Source organism: Canis lupus, chromosome 13 (assembly GCF_003254725.2).
Source record: "Canis lupus dingo isolate Sandy chromosome 13, ASM325472v2, whole genome shotgun sequence".
Classification (NCBI taxonomy): Eukaryota; Metazoa; Chordata; class Mammalia; order Carnivora; family Canidae; genus Canis; species Canis lupus.
The window spans coordinates 17616589-17642318 of record NC_064255.1 but is presented as its reverse complement, the minus strand read 5'-3'; the positions used below and the strand labels follow the sequence as shown (position 1 = coordinate 17642318).

The window sequence follows — 25730 nt, the reverse complement described above, 5'->3', positions numbered from 1 at the left end:
TATAGTGCCCAGGCCAGCCCCCTGCAACACAGAATTATGCTGAGCACAATGTCAACCATGCCAAGGCCAGGGAAGATTGAACTACAACCTATGTAGCACCTTTTTCTTTCCTTCCTTCCTTTCTTTCTTCCTTCTTTCCTTCTTTTTTCTTTCTTTCTTCTTTCTTTCTTTCTTTCTTTCTTTCTTTCTTTCTTTCTTTCTTCTTTTTCTTTTTTTTTGTATCAAACCATTTTATTGTGGGGCTTCAGGGTAAAGGTGGAAGGGGACAAGGGCAGGAAGATCCAACGTCTTCGCCCCAGCCGGAACCTCACCAGTCCAGCATCACAGTCCCTGAAAGCTTTCCTTTCTTTCTTTCTTTCTTTCTTTCTTTCTTTCTTTCTTTCTTTCTTTCTTTCTTTCTTTCTCTTTTTTCTTTCTTTCTTTCTTTCTTTCTTTCTTTCTTTCTTTCTTTCTTCTTTCTTTCTTTCTTTTTGAGCAAAATGATAGGAATTTATTAAGCAGAGATAGAGAAAGTTCTCAAAAGTGAGAGGGGTTCTGGCAGGATTGCCCACACCTTTCTCACTAGTAAAACAGAGATCATGTTCTCTTTCTAATCCATGGGGTGCTCATGATGCTCAAGGAAAATTCTTCTCACGGAAGTGTTTTACAAATGACAAGGAACTATAGACAAATACCCTCAGTGTCTGGCACTATTTTTTTTTTTTTAAGATTTATTTATTTATTTATTTATTTATTTATTTATTTATTTATTTATTTATTTATGATAGACCTAGAGAGAGAGGCAGAGACACAGGAGGAGTGAGAAGCAGGCTCCATGCCAGGAGCCCGATGCGGGACTCGATCCCAGGACTCCAGAATCGTGCCCTGGGCCAAAGGCAGGTGGTAAACCACTGAGCCACCCAGGGATCCCCTGGCACTATTAATTATACAGAATAGATGCTCAAAAAATATTTGTTCAGTAAATGAATGAATGAATGAATGAATGAATTGCCAGGAGTCCCTTCCCAAGATTGAGCTTTTGTTTTCTCATTTGTGATGGAGGAAAAGGATAGTACCTGTGCTCAGGACCTTGTGAAGATTGCAGAGACAATATGTATTGGTCTACACAGGGCATCTTTGTTGCAGGTGGAAAGGTATCACTAAGTCCTATCCTGTGTTTTCTGGATGGAACTCTCAAAGTCTGGTCATCAGAAATAATAGGCTCCAAGTTTCTCCGAGTTACTGGCACCTCTTTCCTGGTTGAGCATCTCTCCACTCCTGCATGATGCCCCAAATCTTTTTGGCCTGCTTGTCTTTTCCACCTTCTGCAACCAATCAGCATATACCCAGTAGAGTTTCCAGCCTTTTTAGGAGCCAAAAATACTTCCTGTCAGAGACCCCATCACACATCACTAAAACATGAAAATATGCTGACATCAAAAAAAAAAAATAAAGTGTATAACTTTATGAAGATTAGATTGCCTTACCAGTCAACCCAAAATTACATTTTAGATAATTTAAACATTTATGAATTTCAATATTTTAGTTTGTTTCCCCATTTTGGAGTCAATTATTTTCTCTGATAGCAAATATAATTCTAGGCCCCTGAAAAGCATTTGTGTCTTTGGTGCTTCATATGTTGAAAAGGTCTTTGCTTTTTGTTCATTGGTGGGTTTTTCTTCTTCTCTTTTTCTGTTTGCTTACAATAGTCAATGACCATCCCAGAGTCTATAAAGCATTCGGAAACTGCTGTATGTTTGGTGGGTGATAGTTCATGCATTTAATCAGTCAACTTGCAAATGTGATCTCATGTACTTGTATCCATTTTTGTCCAAGAGTGTGATGACCAGATCTCACATTTGCTTTGTGGACTGTGGACTGCAATGGGTTTTCTCATTTGTTCTCATTTGATTCTCACAGTGGTCCAGTGAGCTGATCATGATATATATTACAGCTACTCCTGATTTTACCAAGGAGAATCCAAAGCTTAGGGAAGTGTAGGGACTCATTCAAGGTTATAGAGTAGGTGACAGAGCCAAGATGGGAATCCACATCTCCTGGAGTTTGTGTGTGCCATGTTGTTTTCAGGTCTTTAGTCAGCTGTGGGAAAGAATTATTCATGGAAAAGGAAATTATACAAGACATGAACATTGGGATAGCCTTAGGGGTGTGTGTGTGTGTGTGTGTGTGTGTGTGTGTGTTATAATAGAACTCTAGCTTTGAACATTCTCTATTTGCTTTACAGACAATGGGATCAAGTTAATTAGTTCAACAAGTACTTATTTAGTGATGGGCACTGCTGTGGGTGCTAGGATTATAGGAGATAACAAAAAGATCACATCTTTGCTTCATAGAGCTCATTTACAACAGATAAATGAAAAATTAACAACCAATCTGTAGTATGGTAGATGTTGATCACTGTTAAGGAAAAAAAAAAAAATAAAGCAGGGTAGAGGGTAGGAAAATGGGGGAGGGATTGCTGTTTTATTTAGGGAGGTCAAAGGTGGCCTCAACAGTAAAGCGAGTAAAGTGACATTTGAAAAGAGACTTAAAAGAAGTGAAGGAGTACATCATGTGGATACTGGGGTCATGCCAGTGGAGAGGAGGATGTGCAAAGGCCTTGAGGCAGCAACATGTTTGGTACATATGAGAAACAGCAAGAAAACCAACCTGGTTGGAGGAGAAAGAGTAGATTGGGATGGAGGGAGAATTATTGACAGGAAATGAGGTGAGAGGCATCATGGGGAGGAGATGGAAGACAGGGAAGATCCTGAAGGATCTTATAGGTCATTGTGAGGGCTTTGGCTCTTATTTTAAGAGAGACACAGAGGCCTTAAGGGCTTTGGCCAGAGGCACGACATCATCTGACATACAATGTTGGAGGATTTACGATGCACTGATTGGCCCTCTGTCAAGTTATCCCTGGTTTATAGTATTTCTATCTTGAACAAGGACTTAGTCCTGCCATGGTGCTTGGAGGAGGGATTTCTTTTCAAGCAGGCTCAAGTGTTGTGGTGAAGTTGAATTTTAGTAATTCATTCATCATTCAAATCAATGTTTGAGCTCCACTCGAGTGCCAGGAGCTCCCCTAGGCTTTGGGTGTTCAAGACACACAGAGCCCCTACTCTCAAGGAGCTTCTCTTACAGTGAAGAACTCCAGACAGTAAACAAGCAAACAAATAAAAGATTTCAGCTAATGAAAAGGGCTAGAAGAAAATAAAACAGAGGGAGATGTAATGATGATGCTCTTATAGGAATTACTTTAGATTTCAGTTGGATTTTGAAATGTGGAACTTAGGCAAAAAATATTACACTTGTGAAACAATTTACAGTTTACAAATTCTAAGAGGCTGGCAAAAAAAAAAAAAGTGTTAATTATTCTGACTTTTTAAATGAGAAGCTAAAGTTCAGTGAGATTAGGCCAACATGCCCAAGGCACTAGTAAATGGCAGATATGGGAACCTGAATCCAAGTGTTCTGTGATTTTCAGTACCAGCCCATTTCTCACAACGGGCACCACTCTGTAATCGACAGTAGGGCCGGGTAACCCTGGGATGTGGAACGAGGGAACGAGCAACGGTTAGGCAGGACAAGAAACATGTGCCAAGGCAGCAAGAGAATGCAAAAGAATAAGGATGGTAGCCGGCTCCCCCTAAGGTCACAGGGGACAACTGATAGGAAGGACCAAAATCCCCACGTGCCCAGCTTCTCATAGGACCCAGATCATCTGCATCCTGATCTCAAGAGAAAGATCCCTGCCTTGGATGGTGGCTCTCAGCAACCCCAGGCTGGGGAAGAGCCCAGGGTCACATGTGGTTTCAATCACCGCATTTATCTGCATCATTGTGATCATATTTGGAAGACGCCTGAAACCTCATTTCTGTCCCAGGCCTCTCCAGATTGTGCAGGGGGTCCAGATCAAATCTGGAAAAGCTACCTCATCTCTGGCAGCCCAGAAATAGGGAGAGGCTTCAGGAGTGTACAGTAACGTCCCACTCATGTCGCCCTCCGCTCCCCCTTTATTAAAACAAATCTGAAACAACAAATGTCTAAAACTTTCCACTGGATCATTTCACCCTGCCTTGTTATAACCATGCCCTCCGTCCACGCCCTGCTGGAGTTTTCTGCAGCCTGGGGGAAGTGGGGAAGTGTCTGTCCCCAGCTCTCCGTCACTCCCATAATAAACAATCACTAAACAGCTCGCTGCCCCAGGCAACTGTTTGTCCGGCTTGGCCAGACCCTGCGGACTTGAGCTAGGGAGGAGGGTGGGAGATGTTCTCTGTAAAGCAGGATTGGGGCTCTGAGGCCAGGGAGCTTGTTCAGGAGCTGGAGTATCTTTGTGGACCTGGAGGACCCCTTTAGAGAGAGGGCAGGTCTTTACCTGAGCTATCTGATGAAGTTCCCTGGAGGGTAGCTGGAGTTTGGGGCTGCCCTGTGGGAGGGCAGTCGCAGGAAGGACCAACCAACCATCTTGCACTAACTGGAAATAAGATCATTTCCTGCCTCAAGTTTGCCTTCTACAGCTGGGACAGTCTGGCAGTTCTACTAGGCATCCATTCCTAAGAGACCGCTCCTTGGAAACCAGCACCCCAGGGACGCCCGGCTGGCTCAGCGGTTGGGCGCTTGCCGTCGGCTCAGGGTGTGATCCCGGGATCTGGGATCCAGTTCCGCGTGGGGCTCCCTGCGAGGAGCCTGCTTCTCCCTCAGGCTGTGTCTCGCATGAATAAATAAATAAATCTAAGAAAAGTAAGGAAGGAAGAGAAGGAAGGAAGGAAAGAAGGAAGGAAGGAAGGAAGGAAGGAAGGAAGGAAGGAAGGAAGGAAGGAAGGAAGGAAGGAAGGAAGGAAGGAAGGAAAGGAAAGGAAAGGAAGGAAGGAAGGAAGGAAGGAAGGAAGGAAGGAAGAAAAGGGAGGAAAAGGAAGGAAGAAAAGGGAGGAAAAGGAAGGAAGGAAGAAAAGGGAGGAGGAAAAGGAAGGAAGAAAAGGAAGGAGGAAAGGAAGGAAGGAAGAAAAGGAAGGAAGGAAGGAAGAAAAGGAAGGAAGAAAAGGAAGGAAGAGAAGGAAGGAAGGAAGGAAGAAAAGGAAGGAAGAAAAGGAAGAGAAGGAAGGAAGGAAGGGAAGGAAGGAAGAAAAGGGAGGAAAAGGAAGAAAAGGGAGGAGGAAAAGGAAGGAAGAAAAGGAAGGAGGAAAAGGAAGGAAGGAAGAAAAGGAAGGAAGGAGGAAAAGGAAGGAAGGAAGAAAAGGAAGGAAGGAGGAAAAGGAAGGAAGAGAAGGAAGAAAAGGAAGGAAGAAAAGGAAGGAAGGAAGAAAAGGAAGGAAGGAAGAAAAGAAACCACCCCACCACTGCTAAAAGGGAAGAACACCACTTTAGGGACTGGGACCAGCTTAGATTAACCTGTTTCTCTCCAGTCATTAGAAAATCTCCCCCCTGAGCCCTGGGTGTTATGCTATATGTTGGCAAATTGAACTCCAATAAAAAAAAATAAAAAAAAAAAAGAAAAGAGAATCTCCCCTCCTGCCCCCCCCCCCCCCCAGGAGTGGCTGACTTCGGGAGCTTTCTGCACGACAGACGAAGGGGCTGCAGGGAGCCAGGAGAGGGTGTGCGCGTGGCGCGGGAGGATTCGATTCCAGGTCCTCTCCCGGCACAGAGACAGACCCGAGGGATCGCCACTCGATCGTAGTATTTCCTCTTTATCTGGGGATGGGGGGGGGGGGGGGCACTGGGGCGTGTCCTTGGGGGGAGGGCGGAGGAAAAAAAAGAAAAACAAGGCTGCGCTTTGCGGGGGGGAATACGGGACCTGTTTCAAGGCTCGGTGGGAAGCGAGAGCCCTGGTCCTGGGCGGGGCGGGGCGGGGGCGGGGGCGGGGGCGGCCGGCTCGGGGTGTGCGGTCCGTGGTCCGCGCCGCCCTCCCGGGGAGCCCGCGCACGGCGGCGGCCGCGGAGCCGGGGTTGCCCTGGGAGCCCTCGCCTCTGGCTCCCGGCGCGGCGGCAGGCGGCAGGCGGCAGGCGGCAGGCGGCAGGCGGCAGGCGGCCCGGGCCCGGGTCCGGGTCCCCGCCCGCCCCGGCTCCCCGCGCCCCGCGCCCCGCGCTCCGCCCGCCGCGCCCGCGCCCCGCGCCCCGCGCCCCCCGCGCCCCCGCGCCGGCGCCTGGGCCCGCGGCCGGGGGTTATGAATGGGCGCAGCGGAAGCACCGCCCCCCCGGACGTGACGCTCAGCCAATGGCAGCGCGGGCTGCGTGGATGGATGAGGTCAGCGCTGTCGTGTCGGGAATGGAATGTGTAAGTGTAACATTCAGAACCGGGTAACACTCGGCGACCCGAACGCGGCGGTCGGCGGCGATCGCGCGGGGGCCTGCGAAGCGCCGCTCGGGGCCGGCTCTGCCCGCGGGGAGGACGCGCCGCCGCCGCCGCCGCCGCCGCCGCCGCCGCCGCCGCCGCCGCCTCCGCCTCCTGCAGCCGGGCCGCCGCCGCCGCCGCGCGTCCCGGGGCCGGCCCCGCGAGCGCAGCAGCAGCCCGAGACCCCGCCGGAGCGCCGGAGCCGCTGCGGGAGCGGGCGGAGAGACATGCAGGGATTCGTGAGGTTACGGCGCCCCAGCTGCAGGAGGCACTAGCGGCCGAAGCCGGGCAGCGGCCGGCGGACTTGGCGCGCCCCGAGCGCTCTGCACGGGAGCGCGGAGGAGGAGGAGCCGGTGAAGTTGCTTTCCCGGGGCTCGTTTTGCACGCCGCCGAGGGGAGCCCGCGGAGGCGAGGAGGCGAGGGCGAGGGAGGGACCGCTTCGCCTCGCCATTGATTGGGCATCGGCAGCCTTTTTTTTTTTTTTTTTTCTGCCTTTCTTTCTTTCTTTCTTTCTTTCCCCTTCCCCCCCCCCCCCTTTCTTTTCCTCCGTCTTGTTGCATGCAAGAAAATTACAGCCCGCTGCCCGCCCGGCCGCCCCGGGTGAGGGATCCCCGGCCCCGCTCCCTCGCGTCCATTGTGCAAGCCAAAGATGAGAGACCGAAGGGGAGAAAGTTGAAGAAATCGCCCACATGCGCTGGATCAGTCCACGGCTTGGGGAAAGGCATCCAGAGGAGGTGGGAGCGGAGAGTTTGAAGTCTTCACAGGCGGGAAGATGGCGGACTGGAGCTGAAAGTGTTGATTGGGAAACTTGGCTGATCCTCGCGTTTATTGACGACCCTCTTGACCCAGGCAGGACACATGCAGGCCAAAAAACGCTATTTCATCCTGCTCTCAGCTGGCTCTTGTCTCGCCCTTTTGTTTTACTTCGGAGGCTTGCAGTTTAGGGCATCGAGGAGCCACAGCCGGAGAGAGGAGCTCAGCGGTCGGAATGGCTTGCACCACCCGAGCCCGGATCGCTTCTGGCCCCGCTTCCCGGACGCCCTGCGCCCCTTCGTCCCTGGGGATCAGTTGGAAAACGAGGATTCCAGCGTGCACGCCTCCCCCCGGCAGAAGCGAGACGCCAACTCGAGCATCTACAAAGGCAAGAAGTGCCGCATGGAGTCCTGCTTCGATTTCACCCTTTGCAAGAAAAACGGCTTCAAAGTCTACGTGTACCCGCAGCAAAAAGGGGAGAAAATCGCCGAAAGTTACCAAAACATTCTAGCGGCCATCGAGGGCTCCAGGTTCTACACCTCGGACCCCAGCCAGGCGTGCCTCTTTGTCCTGAGTCTGGATACTTTAGACAGAGACCAGTTGTCACCTCAGTATGTGCACAATCTGAGATCCAAAGTGCAGAGTCTCCACTTGTGGAACAATGGTAGGAATCATTTAATTTTTAATTTATATTCCGGCACCTGGCCTGACTACACCGAGGACGTGGGGTTTGACATCGGCCAGGCGATGCTGGCCAAAGCCAGCATCAGTACTGAAAACTTCCGACCCAACTTTGATGTTTCCATTCCCCTCTTTTCTAAGGATCATCCCAGGACAGGAGGGGAGAGGGGGTTTTTGAAGTTTAACACCATCCCTCCTCTCAGGAAGTATATGCTGGTATTCAAGGGGAAGAGGTACCTGACAGGGATAGGGTCAGACACCAGGAATGCCTTATATCACGTCCATAACGGAGAGGACGTGGTGCTTCTCACCACCTGCAAGCATGGCAAAGACTGGCAAAAGCACAAGGATTCTCGCTGTGACAGAGACAACACCGAGTATGAGAAGTAAGTGGCTCGGCCTTCAGGCCGCTGCTGCCGGTCAGCCCCGGGCCCTGCCCACCTCAGCCAGGTGTGAGGTTGGGGTGGGGTGGGGTGGGGTGGGGTGGGGGTGGGGCACAGGGGCCCTCTGGCCTCTTCCCTCCTGCCTCCGGGGGGCCTGGGACCCAGCAGCCTGGCTCAGTCAGGCAGGCGGCTGGGAGCTGGGGGCCGAGAGGTTGAGCTGCTCGGGCCGGCGGAGAAGCCCGGAGCACTTTCCCGGGCCAAGTAGGCGACAGTGTCTCCCTCTTGCTTGGAAACCCTGCAGGGCCATGTGTGTCTGTGAAAGGTGTGGCCTCGATCCAAGTTTGGGAGCTGTGCTTCACCAGCGGGTGCGGCAGGGTGTCTGCGAGGAGGTCCGGGGACCCCCGAGGGGGCTCTGAGTCCACCCACCGCCGCGCGCAGACCTTCCCCCCCAAGGTTGATGCTTTCTTTGCCCTTCTCAGGAGCGGGGGTCCTGCTTTCCCGGGAATTCCCCAGGCTCCGATCGTCCGTTCCCGAACGCCTTCAATTTATGTTAGCGGTGCAAGTGCTTTAATTTAAGCTGCTAAACTTTCCTGTGCCTGTCTTCTCCCTACCCTCCGTGGCACTGACTTTTGCGAAGGGAGACCTCAAGCTGATGCGGGCCTGTGATCATTCATTCATTCATTCATTCGTGTACGTGTGTTTGCACGTTTGTATCCTATCTCCTTCCTAGGGAGAAGCTGTTTTTAAAATCTGGGCCTCAGCCCCTCTGGCTGTAAACTCCAGTTGCTAATTTAGATTTTCCTTTCCCTTTTGTCTTTATCATTTGCATGTAAATCGGAGACTGTTACTCTCTGAATGGGCTGGAGATGCCTCCTTACCCTCCGTAGTGAGGCTAGTTTTGTCCAGTTGCTAAGTAACCGAGTCGGATACTTTGTAGCCTCTCTTTCTCTTCCTTTTCCTTCCAGGGACAGTAACCGACTCCCGGGATTTGGGGTCAAAGCCGGCTGCCACAAATCCGCCTTAGCCTGAGCTCGGGCGGGTCGGTTTCCGAGTGGCTGGGGTCGGAGCCCCAGACCCTCAACTTCTGTCTGGCTGTGAAAGAGTTAGTGAGCTCCTACGGTGCATTTCCACGTTACGCCAGTTAAGAAGCAGAGCAGCCTTGTGCTGCCCAGGGAAGGAAGGGGAACCTCGCAGCTGAGTACAAGAGGAACTGGCAGAGGTTGGCAGATTTTGCAATTGATTCATGAAATGCAGAATAGGGGAGACGCTTCGCAAACCTGATTGGCACAGGGAGGGCCGTGGTGGGGAAGGCAGCCCTGAAAATGAAAGGTTTGATTGTTGTCCGTGGATTTCCTCAGACACTCAGGCCTCTGTGGGAGGGACTGGAAGGGAAATTAAAGTCCTCCTGTACTCGATCATAGACACTAGAGCAGCGGGGCTCAGGCGCTCGGCTTCCCCAGCCCCCACACCTCTTGCCTTCCCGGCGCAGGAAGACCCGAGGCTGGGCTCAGTCGTGAATAATCTGTATTTTACTCTTCTTCGGGGGCAGTTAGGTGTGAATGCTGGGTTCATTTGCAGTGGATTAAAATTTTCTCACAAGAGACACAAATTGCGGTCAGTAAATAAACTGCTTTGTTTACACGACATTTACATTGCCCTGTTCCTGTGGGTGCCCGTAGGAAAAAAAATGCTTATAGCCTTTCAGGAATTTCTTTGTCTGGCTTATGCTGGAGTAACTCGAGATGAAGTCTAACCTTTCCGTGTCTTCTAAAGCAGTCTCACCCGAATTTTGTGGAAGGTTTCCGGTGGTCCTCATTCTCCCAAAGGAGCTGGAGCTGAGTTCTGAGCTTAGGGAATTGGGCAGTTATACATCTATTCGGGAAACGCGCCTCCATCCAATAAAACAATCGTCTTTTTTTTTTTTTTTTTTTTTTTACCTCCTCCTTCCCCAGATAAATATTTCATCTCTGTATTCTCTGCCGAAGCATTTGCTAGAGCTTGGCAGTGAAAGGAGGAGGAGCTGGTTTCATAGAACCTCTAATTTTTGCCAATTAAATCTAACTAATTTTTGACCTCTTTGGGATGGGGGCCAGGAAATCTGACACCCGTACTCTTGTTTTGGGTGTGTGTTTAAAGACCACAAGGGGTCAGGCCCTCAGGATTGGGGCTCATCTGAAACGTGGCATTTTTGTCAGGAAAGCAAGTTTGCTCTTTCTTCCGAGCAGGGATTTCTTTAGCAGAGTCCCTCCTGGATGTTTTTCACGGTCCCCCTTTGCACACTTTTCAGCTCTAACCTTGTTCAGTAGGACGGGACAGTGCTGTGGAACGTTCATGCCCATTAGCCTGGTCTTCCTGGAGTTTTACCTCCTTCCTCTCATTGGGTTATCAGAACCCTTGATCATGGAGATATAGTGCTTGCAAACATTATTGCTTTTTTGCTGTTGACTTTTGAATTTCGAAACACATGACGATGAAGACTGAGCTCGGAAACACAGTGACAGTGCTCATGCCCAGCGAGTCACCGTGCGCTGTGCTGGAAACCAGCAGCAACCCCTTCACGCCCTGTTGTGTTCTGTAAGTCAGTCTGGCATATGTGAGATGCAGAGCTCCAGCCCACTGCTGATCTCTCTCCAGGTCTTAGAGAAGGAAGTGATATTGAGGTTAGGTCTATACAAGTCATGTAAGTCTGACTTCTCATACTTGACCCATAGTGTGACTTTTGATTTATTACCTCGGGTGTCAGCTTATCCTTCTGTGGAATGGGTTTGCGGGTACTTCAGGGGCGCTGGACGCTTTCATTTGGAAATGGCTTATAAAGACGCGATCAGTTTTCCTCCACTTGTCTTCTTCATTAGCAGGTGCCTGTGAAACATCTTCAGTTTAATTTGCTGCCACCAGCAGCCTACATAGAAGTTTGCCCTGGACTTCTGAGGTCTGATAATTAGATTGAAAATTTATGGTGTCATGGCCTTGTAAGGATACTGCAGAAGTGTACCAACTTAAAAAAAGAAATAGTTGCTCTTTGTGGAACCTAGCCTTATGTGATGGCGAAGAAATAGTGCTAAGTGGTTGAGGACTTGCAGCTCATCTGCACTTTTGTGAAAATCAGACGTTCATTAATGAAAGTATCAAGGACCTGCACAGAATGAGCTTTTCTCTTGTAACAGCAATATTTTTGAGCCAGACTTCCAGGATTATATTAAAACATCCATTTTCACGACACCCATAATTAATTTTCACCAGTTACATATATTAACAGATGTAGGTGATACTGGCTAAAATAAGTTGCTGCAGTGATTACATGATTTGTAGTGAGGCTTTAGAGAAATTCTGTTTTATTCCTTTGAGCTTCTTATGCACCCTTAGAAAACTATGGTTTTTTTGCATGAACTTCATAGTTCAAATCCCTTCAAAGGGCATTATTGTGAAGCTTCAAATTTGGCTTTCTGAAATGGAAGAAAGAGAAGGAAATGAGAGGTGGCTTCTATCTTTGACCCCTCCAAGGAAAGCAGCGGTGAATATTTTAAGCAGCTCTTCTGGGAATAGGCAGGATTTTGTGCAGGCCTTTTTGCTATCTTTTCCTGTGTTTGCTGAAGCTGTAACTCACAATCTTGGTATTTTTAAGGGTCCTGGAGCTAAGTGATCATTCAGCTTCCAGTATCCTCATTTTACAGATGTGGAAATGGAAGGATAGAATGTCTAAGGGATTTGCTTAAGGTGGAAAAAAAAAAACAAAACTGGTTGTTGGTGGGGGTGGGGGTGGGTGGGTGGGTAGCCAGCCCTTGAATGCAGGCCTTCTGAATTTTCCCCCTTGACATACAGTGTTCCATTTTCAATTACAGATACACTTGAAAGCTTTCCAGCTGCTGGGAGATCCTTACTGATGCTCTTTCTTAGGGGATTTCTCTTGGAAACCTTTGGGGAGCTGATGAAGACCTTGGACAAACTTTGAAGGAAAAAATAATCACCCCTAAACCCCCATACGTGCACCATTTGTCATAGAATTTTAAGAGTTGATACACAGCCGCATCCTTAGACTTTCAAATTCTGGCTCTAGGGCTTACCTTCTGCTAACTAAGGTGTAGGTCCCTGAAGCTGTTTCGCCAAAGTAGAAGGTTTTTGGACCTTTCAATTTGGCCTCAAGGGATTGAGGGAATAGAGTATGAATTCACCGAATGATAAGGTGAATACAGATGTGTTCATAGGAAAAGAAAATGTGCACAAGTAATCATTTTAAATGATTACTTGTTTATTTCTCATCATCCCAAACTATATTAACAGACCCCTGGAGCAAGTTCATGATCCAGCCGTGAACCTTAGGTGAATGTTTTCCTCCTCTAAAATGAAAGGCGGAAATTGTGCTTCTTAGGTTTTTAAAATACGAGTGCCTCTCCCCCCAGAGTTGTATGATAGCACAAAAACATTTCTAAAATAAACCATACAAGCACAGTTTAAAAATAAAGATAGGGAACATTATGCAAAATTATGAAATTGGCAAGGGTGTCTTTTTGCACCAAGGTTCTAGGTCTCTCTGCTACCCTTAACCTCCACCTGAGCTTGTTTTCTGGAGAGGACCTGGGAGCCTCATTTACAAGGAATCCTCCAAATAGAGGTAGGCGTGCTGTGTGTTACCTCTGGGGGACATTTACGAATTGCTTGAGTCCAGTTCAACAACCACCTCGGTTTAGAGTAGAATCTGACCCACACCAGGAGCCTGCAGGATTGTGTCATACAGCGAGTGGCTTGGACAGGCCCTCCTGAGGGAAGGCCACCTTTGGTTCTCCTGAGTGTGCCAGTGACTTTAGCTAGCACAGACTTGCAAAGGGGGCGATTGTTGTCTTTGGCCTGTCCGAGGCCTGTAGCTCTGCCTCCCCAGAACACTGTGAGAAAATGACCTCGAGTATGCTAATATCACACCAAAGGTTGCACTTGATTCATTCTGGCTTCTTGGCTGCTTTGCTCCAACCACGTTGCACGGTGTCCTGCGAGGCCATTTTACAGGTGTGTACACTGAGATCAGCTGTGGGGAGTTGGTTGGTCTACTGAGGCACAGCTTTGTAAGTGGCTGACCCGAGGCCACAGGCCTAAGTGTTTTGGTTCCAGTTCTCTTGTTCTCACCAGGGCCTGCTGCCACCAGAGGGAAGCAGGTCAGGCCAAGTGATCACTGACCTCTGCGGTCTCCTGAGCATGTTCCATGTTCAAATGTGAACAGTGGGCTCACGTTTCCATGAGCTCAGTGATATTGCTTTTATTTAGAAGCTCTTCCACTTGTGACCAAATTCTTTGACTAACCAGGCCCTCCCTCAACACTGGAAGATCTGTCGAGCACCTGTTACTGGAATTCACCTTTATTAGCTCCTTTCAGCCTTTCGACAACAGTGTGAGGTGGGTTAAGTCCCCATTTTACAGATTCAGGTGCGGGCCTAAGAGCTTAAAGGAGCCCAGAGTCGCAAACCTGGTGAATAATAAATAATGGTGTCATAACTGGGGACCTTGGATTCCCACTTTGGTTCTTTTTCCCCTCCACACAATGTTACTGCCTTAAAGAATCTAATGAAGTCTCCACCTGTTCTGATGTTATTTATTAGTGAGTTTAGTGTCATTCAGGTGTTTGTATATCATATCTTTTTTTCCACTCCTTTTTTAAATATGCTTCCCAAGGAAAAAAATTGATCTCACAGTTATATCACCTAGGTGGCTCTTAATTTTGACATTTAAGCATTGAACTCCTTCACCTCTTCCCATCATAACTTTGTCTATGCAGATTCTGCTTTTAAGTCTCTCTCAGAGCTCTCCTAAGAAAAGGAAGGAGGAGGACTGTGTGACCTTTGCCCTCACCCATAGTGTGCAGGGTGTCCCGCTCTGGTTGCAGGTGAACTGCGAGACAGATGAGACAGGAGTGGCTGTTGCCCTGGGGAAGGAGGTGAACAGCATGTTCCGGTAGGAATGGGAGACCCAGTGGAAGTTTCCATTTCTGACAGAATGGCCCAGGTTTCTGGAACACCTCACACCACTGCTCCCAGGTCCTCAAGCTCCCTAAAGAAGAAGAGTGCTTAGAAAATTATAAAAGCTATACAGACAGTGCCTTTGTGGCAAATTGGGGGGAAATAGAGAAGGTATACATGTTAAAAATTAATTTTTTTCCTCTAACCTCCTTGATAAGAGCTCCCCATTATAAGGACTAACCACTGTGATTGAGCTTCGGTGTCATCGGCCTGTTATACATATATGCCTTTATGATTATATCATTCTATCTCTGTGGATCCAAGTACCTCGTAGAGATATGATAATTATCATTTAATTAATAGTAAGTAAATAATGCATTCAACACATTTTCCTTAAGTGCGTTGTTTGTGCCAGACTCACGGGCATTGGAGCTGGGGCTGCAGTAGTGAACACCACACACTTGACCCCTCTCACCATTCTAGTCTATCGGGTTTGCGGTCAGACTTCAGAGGTATTTTTGCATGTTGCTTTTTTTCTCAACATTACCCAAGAACATTTTCCACTCCTGCTAAATAGGAAAATCCTATTAAAATATTAAACTAGGATTTAAAAAAAATAAAATATTGAAATAGGATTTTAATGGCTACATGTTTTTTTTTACTAATTCCTAGCTCATACGATAGTTTATTTAAACATTTGCGTTTTAAGAGATTTGTTGTTTATTGTTTTTCATTTCTATTATATAAGAGTTTTTTAGTGTTTTTATCATAAGTAAGTCTGTGATGATTATCACTTGAGTATGGAGCAGTTGTCTTTTTCATGGTCAGGTCTCTTGGAGAACAACACAGAACCCCTCCTTCCCCCCCCACCCTGCACCTACCCAACCCCATCTTTTTGAGAGGAACAGCTATTTTTGAGGTGAGGCTCAGCACCCGTTTGGTGAAGTAGCCATCATTAAAGACTGCTTAGATAAACATTTGTAGGTGTTAATTGGTCCTGCAGGGGGTCTTTGAAGCTCCCACAGCTTCTCTTCCCTTTGAAGTTTTGTTTTTGCCTGAGCCGAGAACCTCCGGGATCCCTTAGCAAGCAGGCCCCCTCTGCCTTGGCTCCTCACTGTGTGACCTTGCCTGGGCCTTGGGACCCGCAGCCTGCCCTGCTGGGTGCCGGCCCTCGGCCAGCGGCTCAGCACAGCCCCGGCTCTGTTCCCTGGGGTTGTTGACTCTTGGCGCACGGGGGTGAGTTGGGGCAAGTCTCTCCCCTGGGCATCCAGTTAAAGTCTGGACTCTAAGTGCCAATGAGACCACTCTTCTAAGTGATTGAAAAACTGAGACTGAGGGACGCCTGGGTGGCGTGATCCGGGGTCCTGGGATCGAGTCCTGCTTGGGGCTCCCTGCAGGGAGCCTGCTTCTCCCTCTGCCTGTGTCTCTGCCTCTCTCTGTGTGTCTCTCGTGAATAAATAAAATCTTAAAAAAAAAAGAAAGACACAAAATGAGACCAAAATCAAAAGCCAACCGACAGTTTATGGTCTTGTTACATTCAGGGCTTGTGTTGCATCTCATTGCTTTCAGCAGTAATGCGAGGCGTGGGGTTACCATCCTTGTTGTGTGTGCCCTCTGGTCTTCTTGGAGAACCTTTAGAAGGCAGCCTGTGAGCCCAGACCGAGGAAGGAAGTGACCCCCACAGATTCCTGGATGGGGTGCCTGACCCCTGCCTCAGTTTCCACACCTGCGAGTGGAGATCCTGACCTGTCCTGGAGGGGTCCTGGAGGGGTGCCGGTGAGGCCGAGGGGATGCACATTCCTTGTAAATGCTAATGCGTTCTGCAGGGTGGTGGTATTATTAAGAACCGGCTTCCTGCCCTTTTCTAATCAACCACAGTGGTTTGCTTAGTTTCATAACATGGCTCTTCTTAACTAAGCCACAGAAATAACTCTGTTCCTCTCTTCCTTGGTGCCTAATCCCCGGGAAATTGTGATTGATGCCCTGGAAGCACAGCTCTTGTGTCCGTGGGCTGTGGAAAGAGCTCCCTGCGGCCCTCCCGCTGGAGCAGGCAGGTGGCCTGGGCAGGAGAGGGTGGTCTCTGGGGCAGTCAGGCACTTCCTTGACCTCATATCCTCCAGGTTCCCTGGCTGGCTGCTCAATGAATGCAGGTGACTTTTTTTTTTTTTTTTCTTTTTTTCTTTTTTTTTTTTTTTTGCGGTGGACTTGTGTGGTTGAGGGTGACATTTGGAGGCACTTGTCCTATGGAGCTCAGCTCCTCAGTAGCCTCCCTGGGCTCTTTCGGCAGGCCTGAAGTTCCCAAAAAGCAGAAGAGTACCCAGGCCACTTTAAGTCACTGGATTTATTTGAGGGGACGTGGAACAGACGCCGATCTGGAACTGCTCCAGTAGGTTCTCAGAACTCAGCACAATACCTGTCTTCCCATCGGGGCCTTCCTATCTCCCTTGGCTAGCACCACTGCCCCTGTGTGTGTGTGCCAGCTACTGCCCGGGCTTTTCTGGAAACTCTACCCGGGCCCAGGAGGAAGGTGGTCTGATTGGCTTTACTGTTCATCGTTTCTCCTTCTAGGGAGAGCCATTCACATGAGGCCACATCTGGGGTATGGTGGTGATCTCATCAGTTAAAAGACTGCCCTGCCACATTGCCACTCGTGATTTAATTGGCCATCCTTTTGCAAAGAACCAGCCTGAAGTTGTTTCCTGGAACAGGGGACTGTGGTTAGGGGAAGTTGGCTGTGGCAGGCACTGTTGAAGCCATATCCTGTTGGCATGACATATTTGAGCCCAGTTGATGATGATGATAATAGCAGTAGCAGCTAATATTTCTTGAGAGTGGGTACCTGGTAATGGGCAGTATCTTCTTCAGCCTTTATGTTTTTTTGTCTAAAATAACGTATTTTAGATGCAGAGGATCTTTATAAGTGACTTGCCTGAGAGCACAGAGCGGGGTTATGAGCTGGGCCCCTCTCGCTGCTGAACCTCCCTTCTTCCTTACGTGACCTGTCCTGCACAGCTGGAATGGAAGTCATCCACACACTCACGAACCATAGGGTCGTTGACTGAGCATCACTTGGACTTCTCCCCTAGTATTTATTTAATCTTACTGTAGAGGGACAGTTCTGACCAGTTCGGTGATCTCCTTTCCCAGCCCACAGTAGGTTAGAGGCAGTACGTTTTAAAACGAGAGGGATTCTTGCAGACAGATCTAGGAAGAAGGGACAGCTGGCAACCTGAATGTGAGGAAGTAGGCCAGGAAATTATCAAATGTAATGCCCAGAAGAAGTAAAGAAGCACTGCAATTTGAGAACAGCTGGCCCAGGGCCCGGGAGTGTGTCCTAAAGACTCTTGAGGAGTGTGCCTGCAAGCCCCACCACCTAGTGCCGTGCCTGTCACTGAGCAGAGCTCCTGTAAATATTTGATGAACTACATACACCACAGTGCAGTGTTGACCGTGAGCCATCATTTGTGTACACTGTCCTTTGTTAAAGAAAGTAGAGCAACAAGTAATGCATTTTAGAACTTCTTTAACCCTGATGGTTAAAACAAAAATATTACTCCAAAGAGTAAGTTCTCCATTTGAATGCTTGTCTACCAAGCCCAGCCAGTTCTCCAAGGGCCCTAGATACATGGGTCGTCCTCCGAGTTAGCATTGGATTTCTGGTGTTTGTTGCTAACTCAGATTTCTTGGGTTTTATGACACATATCAGTACTTTAAAGTTATGAGAAATGAAAAGTTTCCTGGTATTGCGGTGTGGGCCTGTGACGGTAGCTACTCTTGATTGACTGATACCCAGGATGACTTGGGCTGTGGGCTCAGGTGAGAGAGTGGCCCTGGGCTGGTGCTGGCCAGCTTGCCCCTCCCCAGGTCTCGTACCTAGAGGTTGGAGATTGGGGAAGGAAGGTGCCTTGGAGAGGGGAGGGGCATCAAGTCTGGTGCTTGTCCTGGCGGGCATGTTGGAGCAGAGAACCTCAGCTTGCTTTGCCTCTTCCACCCTCCTAGGGGTGCCCAGGATGGGAACCAGTGGGTGGAGGTATAAAATGGATGTCACACTTCCTACATATGGTCTAGCACCTTGTCAGATTGGTGGAAATCATCGTAGCACCACTGACAAATGTCACCGTGCCACCACCCCAGCTGAACCTGGCCTGGAGGCTTCTTGACAGTTCGTTCACGTGATCATCAAGGTACAGGTGTTGCAGTCTGCGTACCTGGCCATCCCCAGCCCCGTGGCAGAGACCACTCCTCCTCCTTCGTCTCCCTACATACCCTCTTCTGTCTTTCTTGGAAAACTATCCCCCTGCTCCATTTTTCTTCTTCAAGAGTTACTTCCTGATGCCTCAGTGTTGGTCAGATCCCCCCAATAATGTGTTCAAATAGAACATCTAATACTTGGCTGCAGCTCTGGTTTTATATTCTTTTAACTCTTTATTTTTCTTTTTTGTTAGTAGATTGTACAGGCCCCATGGCAGGATTAGTGTTGACTTTTCGTTAATTTCCTCAACAGATAGGTACTGAGCACCTACTGTGTGCAGGCAGTGGGGATTCAGCAGTGAACAGAACATCCCTGCCCTCTAGATGCTCACCATCTGTCTACTGGCCAGAGGCTGATACCTACCAGCGATGGCGTATATTAGAAGGTGCTAGATGCTGCGAAGAAAAGCAGCGCATGGAAAGGGGTAAGGGCTGTGGATCTCAGCCTGGGGAGTTTCTGGAAATGGGGCTTGGACCCTACCTGTGGCCAGGCGACTCTCCGGGGTGAAGTTCCAGGTTTTTAAAAAGCTCACCCGGGGATTTGGGGGCACTGTGAGAGTAGGGGTGAGGAAGGGTTTTTGAGTGTTAAATATGGAGGGGAAGGAAAGCCTTGTTGGGAAGGTGATGTTGCGCTCTGTGGCCCTTGTATCTTCGTAGCTGGGCACCAGGCCTGACCCACCCATACCAGGCACTCAGTGTTGGATACATGAAAACAACTTCTATTTACTTAACTAATGGCAATGTTACCACTGCTGACCTTGTATTCAAAGTACCATTTATTCAAAGTACCGATTCTCTAGCTGAAATGCTCTGGTTTACAGCACAGGTCTCCCATGTGTCCTCTGGGTTCATTGGATCATTTGCTGATTCAACCTAGAGTTTTTTTTTTTTTTTCTTTTCTAATTTTTAGAAAACAATATTTTAAGTAATCTCTAATGTCCCACGTGGGGCTTGAACTCACGATCTGGAGATTAAGAGTCTCATGCTTGGCCAAATAAGCCAGCCAGGTGTCCCTTTCATTTTCATTTTCTTCCAATAGACTCTGTAACCCCTAGGGTATTTTTTTCTTTAGTTTTTTTAAAAATATTTTTCTTCCTTCCCTCTCCTCTCCTCTCCTCTCCTCTCCTCTCCTCTCCTCTCCTCTCCTCTCCTCTCCTCTCCTCTCCTCTCCTCTCCTCTCCTCTCCTCTCCTCTCCTCTCCTCTCCTCTTTCTTTTCTTTTTTTCCTTTCTTTTCCTTTCTTTCTCTGTTCTGTTGGGTAAGAGTATCAGTGAAACTAAATTTTAGTATGTGTGCTGCCGAAGCAAGCACTCAGTAAAACCAAATTAAAATGAACTGAGGGAGTTTGCTGCATAATATGAACTCAAAAAGTTGATTGCTATAGGAGAAACCATTATGACCTTTCTATTATTTAATTTTAACAGTCTATAGATATTGGGACTTTCTGCCCCTCCTTCCTTGCAATTTTTCTCCCAGCTGGTCGGTGGAATATAACTTTTGGCATGCATTTTTTTGCTCAGGTTACATCCAAATTCTGTTAACCGCTATTGAAGCATTGCCCCAGAGTATGTAATAACATAGTGCTTAATTGAGCTATCAGGCTCCTAATGAATTCATACTGAGATTTATCATTTAATTAAAGAGCAGAGGGGGAAAAAAAGCAAAGGAAAGGTGTATGATTGTTTCTCTCACTGGCCTCCATTTCCTGTGTTTAAAATCTCCTGGTTTGTTTGTGTTAGCTCATCCAGGGGAGAGCGAGTACAAGTGCTCAAGGTATATGGATAAAATGGAGGATGCAGTATTTCACAATTATTTCTAATAGGTTTTAAAAATTGATTCAGATTTGGTGGCAATCATTACGGCACTTGATTAAATATGAATTATGTTATATATTTTTACAAAGCTCTCGATGAGGTCATTCTCCAAAATTATTTCTAGGTCTGTATATATAAGCCAATCTGAAAATCTAATCACGGGGAATCTGATACTGAAATGCTTTTGCTTTACTGAGAGGCAGAGAATAATTTTTTTCTTGAAAACACCATTTCTTATATCCTACGTGCTCCTTTAAAATTCACACTGCGTTAAAAAAGCTACCTTTAAGCAACACCTTTCATGGTAACTGCATTTTTAAGTACGCAAGTATAATGTTGCAAACCTGTAAATGTAGGGCAATCTTTTATTGATTCAAAGAGTCGAAATGTGGAATATTTTCTGTATTTAGGTTGTAGAGTTATATTACATGTTTTTTTTTAAATGAACAGTATTTAATGTTAAGATAAAATTTCAGTACCTCAACGTTTAGTATAGTTAAAAGACAGAGTAGTATTTCCCTATACTTACTTTAGATTTAGCCATGTGTAAGAAGTAACCTAAGTGGGATAAAAGAGGCCAACAGGATTAAATATCAGAACAGATTCTTTTTAAAATTGAGGTGTAATTGACATTTAACACTGTATTCATTTTAGGTATATAGCTTAATGATTTGATGTATAGCAATTTTTTTCTTGTGATGAGAATTTTTAGGATCTTTCTTAGCAGCTTTTCAGTATACAATACAGTATCATTAATGACAGTCAAACATGCTATATATTGCATCCTCAGGACGTATTTGTCTTATAACTGGAAGTTTTTGCCTTTAGATTGCCCATTTTGCCCATCCCCCACCCACTGTCTTTGCTGACCACCAATCTGTTCTCTGTATCTATGTTTGGTTTTTTTCTAGATTCCACATATAAGTGAGATCACGTAATATTTGTCTTTCTCTGTCTCACTTCTTTTACTTAGCATAATGCTCCCAAGGTCCTTCTAAGTTGTTGCAAATGGCAGGATTTTCTTCTTTTTTTTTTGAGGCCAAATAATATTCCATTGTATATCCATACCGCATTTTCTGTATCCATTGATGTGTCAGTGGACACATAGGTTGTTTCCATGTCTTGACTCTTGTAAATAAGGTTATCAGAATAAATCCTAAGTTTCTATGAAAGTAAGCTAAGAAACGAGCATCCTTAAATCCACAGTACAAAGCAGATATTCTGTGGGGGATATTGGTGACTGTTTCAGTCTCCTTGAACCTGTTTCCCTCATCTGGTTTTCCTTCACAGAGACATAGGAGGTCATGGCTGATTGCGACTCCTGTGCACGTACGTTTGTCTGTGTGTTTGTCACATGTTTGTCTGAAGACACGAGCTTGGTGTTTAGTCATGGTATCTCAGTTTTGTCTGGAGGGCAGAACAGTAAGATCATGGAAATGACCTTAAAGATTCAGCGTAACTCTTGCATTACATAGATAAGGAAATAGAGATCCAGGGAAGTTGGGCAATTTGCCCAAGGCCATGTAGCCAGTTGTGACAGAATCAAGAATGGAAGATACATTTCTTGACCTCCAGCCAAGTATCACATGCAGATTATTCAAGAAGGCTCTGGAGAGTACTAGTACTAGTAATAGTAATAGTCAACCATTTGACTTCCAAATGGTTGGCTCTGTCACTATGAAACCTTGGGTGACTTTCTTCTCTGCTTCCGTTTTTTCCCTGGTAAAATGGGAATAGTAATAATTCCCACCTCATAGTGTTGTTCCTATGAGGATATGAGTTACATTATACATAATGTGCTCAGAATGGTGCTTGGTACATGGTAAGCGTTCCATCAATAACCGCCGTTAACCATTGTCATTAATCTGATCCATTAAAACACATCAGACTTGTATCATCTCAGACTTAGCATTTGTGTGTCGTTGTTTTCATTTCTTTTATTTGCCCTATTTACAGCTCATTATAATTGCAGTGTGCCATATGATACAGTAGCTTGTCAGTCATAGAGATGCTCAAGGTGGTTTGGCAAGTGCCCAGGATTCCAGCCACCTGTTGTAATTGTTGCCAGCATACAGTAGATTTTCATTTCTGGGAAGGTGTTCAACCAAGAGTCCGACGCATTAATCTGACTTTGTGTCTTTAAAAAAATTCTTTTTCCTTTACCAAAGTATTCTGTTTTCCACCAGTTCTGTGAAGCTGAGCAATCACATGGGTCTTTTTGTCCCTGCCTTTTGAAAATGCATTAAAACAGTGGCAGATGTGCCAGCGAGATCACCTGAAATGACTTTCTGAGATGAACCTGTGTGAGCTGGAGAAGATAAAACTAGTTTTTCTTCTCCAGCAATTCAAGTAGCCAAAGGAGTGATTCCATCATGATGGGGTACTTAGCAAGTCAGGAAGCAATAGCGATGGATAACTTTCTACTTCTCACAATTTGCATGGCTATTAACAATTGATGACTTTTCCTTTAGGATGGCATTACCAGAAGCAGCAGTGCCTATCCTTGATGATAAACTTCTAAGGGCAGTCCAGGTGAATGTTAGGGAGGAAACTGTAGCCTGTGTTTTGAAGATCTGCGAGGGTTCAGACATGGTGTAACTTGCATTTTCATCCTTTCCCCCAGGGGACACAGCTGCAGTGATGCACAAACACATCATAAGAGCACTTCCATAATACCATTTTTGCCACCAAATCCAGATGTGATCTGATTCCTACTGGATTCCACACGGTAGCAGTCCTTGCTATGATTGGAATATGCTATGGGTGAAATCCTGTCCCTCAGAACTTCATCATATCAAAACAAACGAAAAAACAAACGTATTAGAATGGTATTATATTCTTGTCGAAAATCACAGAATCACAGAGAGGTCTCTGACAGCAGCTTTTGAAAAAAGGATTCTGGCGAATGGAATGGTTCACTAAGTATAAGTAAAGCGAAACCTTCCTGCCCTCAACCCCAATTTGATATTGTTTTAGTCCTGGACAAAGAACAGGCATATATTTTATGCACAGTGGTGACCATAGGCCTGTATTTGCATATGGAATAAATATTCAAAAATCCAATTTTTTTTTTCCTGGAAACATTCCTGCGTCAGGTGTTGGATATTATTTTCTGCCAAGAATTGAGGTGCTATTTTAAAAAATGCTACCTTTTTGGTACCCCTTTTCCTTGTCCTGGTGTCATCTTATCTCTTCTCCATAAAATAAAAATTGCCTTTCTTTCTCCCAGTAAACTGACTTGTAGATTCAGGTAGCAGAGAGATTAAAAAAAATAAAAATACTGTATTGTATTTCCAATTAGCTCATTTAATTAGATGAGGTGAATTAATTGGATTTTTTTGACATGTCTCAAAGTCTGAAACACTTGGTTTTAGAATTCCCAGGTACCGTGGCTTGGGCGCTTTGTCACCTCGCGCCTAAGCAGGAACTGGTGTAAGACCTATCATTTGAAGGCTGTCATTTGAGTTCCCCTTGGGGGTATAAAAATGGTCTAGTGATTTTTCAGATAACAGAGCATAAATCAGCAGGCTCTTTGGCCTGCCCTTCAGTCCAGGGCTTTCCCTGGTTATCACCAGCCTCATCAGCAGAAGGCTCGATTAAGCGTTTCTCTGTCCACACAGGGCAGGTGAGAAGATCATTGGAGGGACTCTCGGAAGCTTTTCTCCCCTCACTCTCACTCTCTCACCCTATGTAATTTTAGGGGTCGGGCAGGCAGGCTTTGGGGGTTCTTCTGTCTTGTCATGACAGGGCCTGGAGAAATTCTAGAACTTGGACTGGGGCAGTTTTAAACCTTAGGTCATCCTCCTTTGCAGTATTATTACTTAGTTGTGTTAAAAAAATTTTTTTTAAAGATTTTATTTATTTATTTTTGACAGAAAGAGAGAGTACAAATAGGGGAAGGGCAGAGGGAGAAGGAGAAGCAGACTCCTCACTTTTCAGGGAGCCTGACACGGGGCTCGATCCCAGGACCCTGAGATCATGACCTGAGCTGAAATCTAGAGTTGGCTGCTTAACTGACTGAGCCATGCAGATGCCCCTAATTACTTAATTTTTATCTCTCAAGTTTTATATACCTTATGGGGTAAAGCTGGCTCATTCTCCTCTCTACCCTAGAGTTCACCCCCTACAGCACCAGTTTGCTTGACAGTGCCTAGTAAATGTCATTGTATTTTATTTGATGAGCTTCAAAGACTTTCTTTAAGTCTAGAAATTACTGAACCAAGATGGATGGAAGAAAGACTATATATTCTGGAGTTCTTCATCTTCTTTTAAAATTTTCTTTAGCATTTACTTTTTACAAACACAAATCAAGAGGGCCAGACCAAAAAAAAAAAAAAGGATCACCTCCATTCTTGATGGAGAAATGCATCCGGTAGGCTCTTTCTCTCTACCATTTATTTGCCTCCAAATAGCTTTTAATCACAAAGTTGGGATATTTCACACTTGATATTCTACTTGGACTCAAATTGGTAAGTCCATTGTAAGTCATAAGTTTGTAGTAGTCAGATATAAATCAGGTCATCATCCTGAATGTCAGCTCCAGGGAAACAGAGATGGTGTGTATTTCTTTTTAATCTGTTTCCCTGGCATCAGCACAGTGCTGATCATGTGGTAGATCCTCAAGAAATACTTGTAGATTGAGTGTCTTTGGATCTTGGTGGCCTGTTAGTGCAGAATAAAAGATCTGGAACTGACTTACTCGAATTCTTTAATTTTGTTTGGAATCAACAACCCACAGGGGATGTCTAGTAGGAAAATATGTTTAGAAGAATGTGTCCTTTCCACCTCCCACCTTGAGTTTCAGTCTAGTAGGAGTGAAATTCAAGATTCGCCATCACATAATAATTTGCAGCTTTGAAATAACCCGTGTCTTTGTCATTTTAGCTATGAATAGGTTCCCAATCGTTGTATCCCTAAAAGCCTACTTTACGGAGCTTGAACCACACATTGTATTGTCTAGGATGGGCCTCGTTCTTGGCCAAGTATAGTTGCTGTTGCTTCAAAGCTTGCTGCCTTTGGGGGAGCTGGCTGAGAGAGTGAAGTCATTGCGGAGAATTGTGGTGCATCCAGGCAAATCCACAATGGAAGGACCATCCATCCGTTCATTCCTCAGTGCTTTGACTGCCCCCTGCCAAGGAGGGGACCAACCGTGCTGTTGGGAACAGAGCTGCAGTCCTGCTGTCTCCTGATGAACGAACGGTACACCAGCATGCCATGCTCAGCCAACCACTTGCAGTGCGATCATTTTTCCTGGACTCTAATTCCGTAGCATAAACCTGACCTAGAGGCACAGAAATGCAATTCTGTGGCATCCTCCACCAGGGACATGGCTTCCTACAAGCTGGCTTGAGTTTCCATGGTTCACATCTAGGCCACTTCATTCTTTTTTACAGACCTTCAGTTGACACTTTTCTAAAGAGCAGCACCTGGCATCTCCCACCACCACTCACAACGATGGATTTTTTTTTTACCACTCCTCTCTTCCCTTAGGTACTCTCTGGCTGTTATCAGGGAGCCATCAGAAGCACCTTGTGGCTCTTCTGAGATCCCTCCCCCCAGCCAGAGTCACCCCACCTATGTCGTGCTTCTTCC

At 46.5% G+C, this 25730-nt stretch overlaps 1 protein-coding gene across 1 annotated transcript in view; it reads left to right on the top strand.

The window, feature by feature from the left end:
* The first annotated feature begins 6761 nt into the window (after positions 1-6761).
* EXT1 (exostosin glycosyltransferase 1) overlaps positions 6762-25730 on the top strand; it is a 284846-nt gene continuing 265877 nt past the window's right edge. The window contains exon 1 of the mRNA XM_025450410.3: positions 6762-8132. Within this exon, the coding sequence (XP_025306195.3) occupies positions 7171-8132 (962 nt within the window). The 5' untranslated portion in view covers positions 6762-7170. The remainder of the gene's footprint in view (positions 8133-25730) is intronic.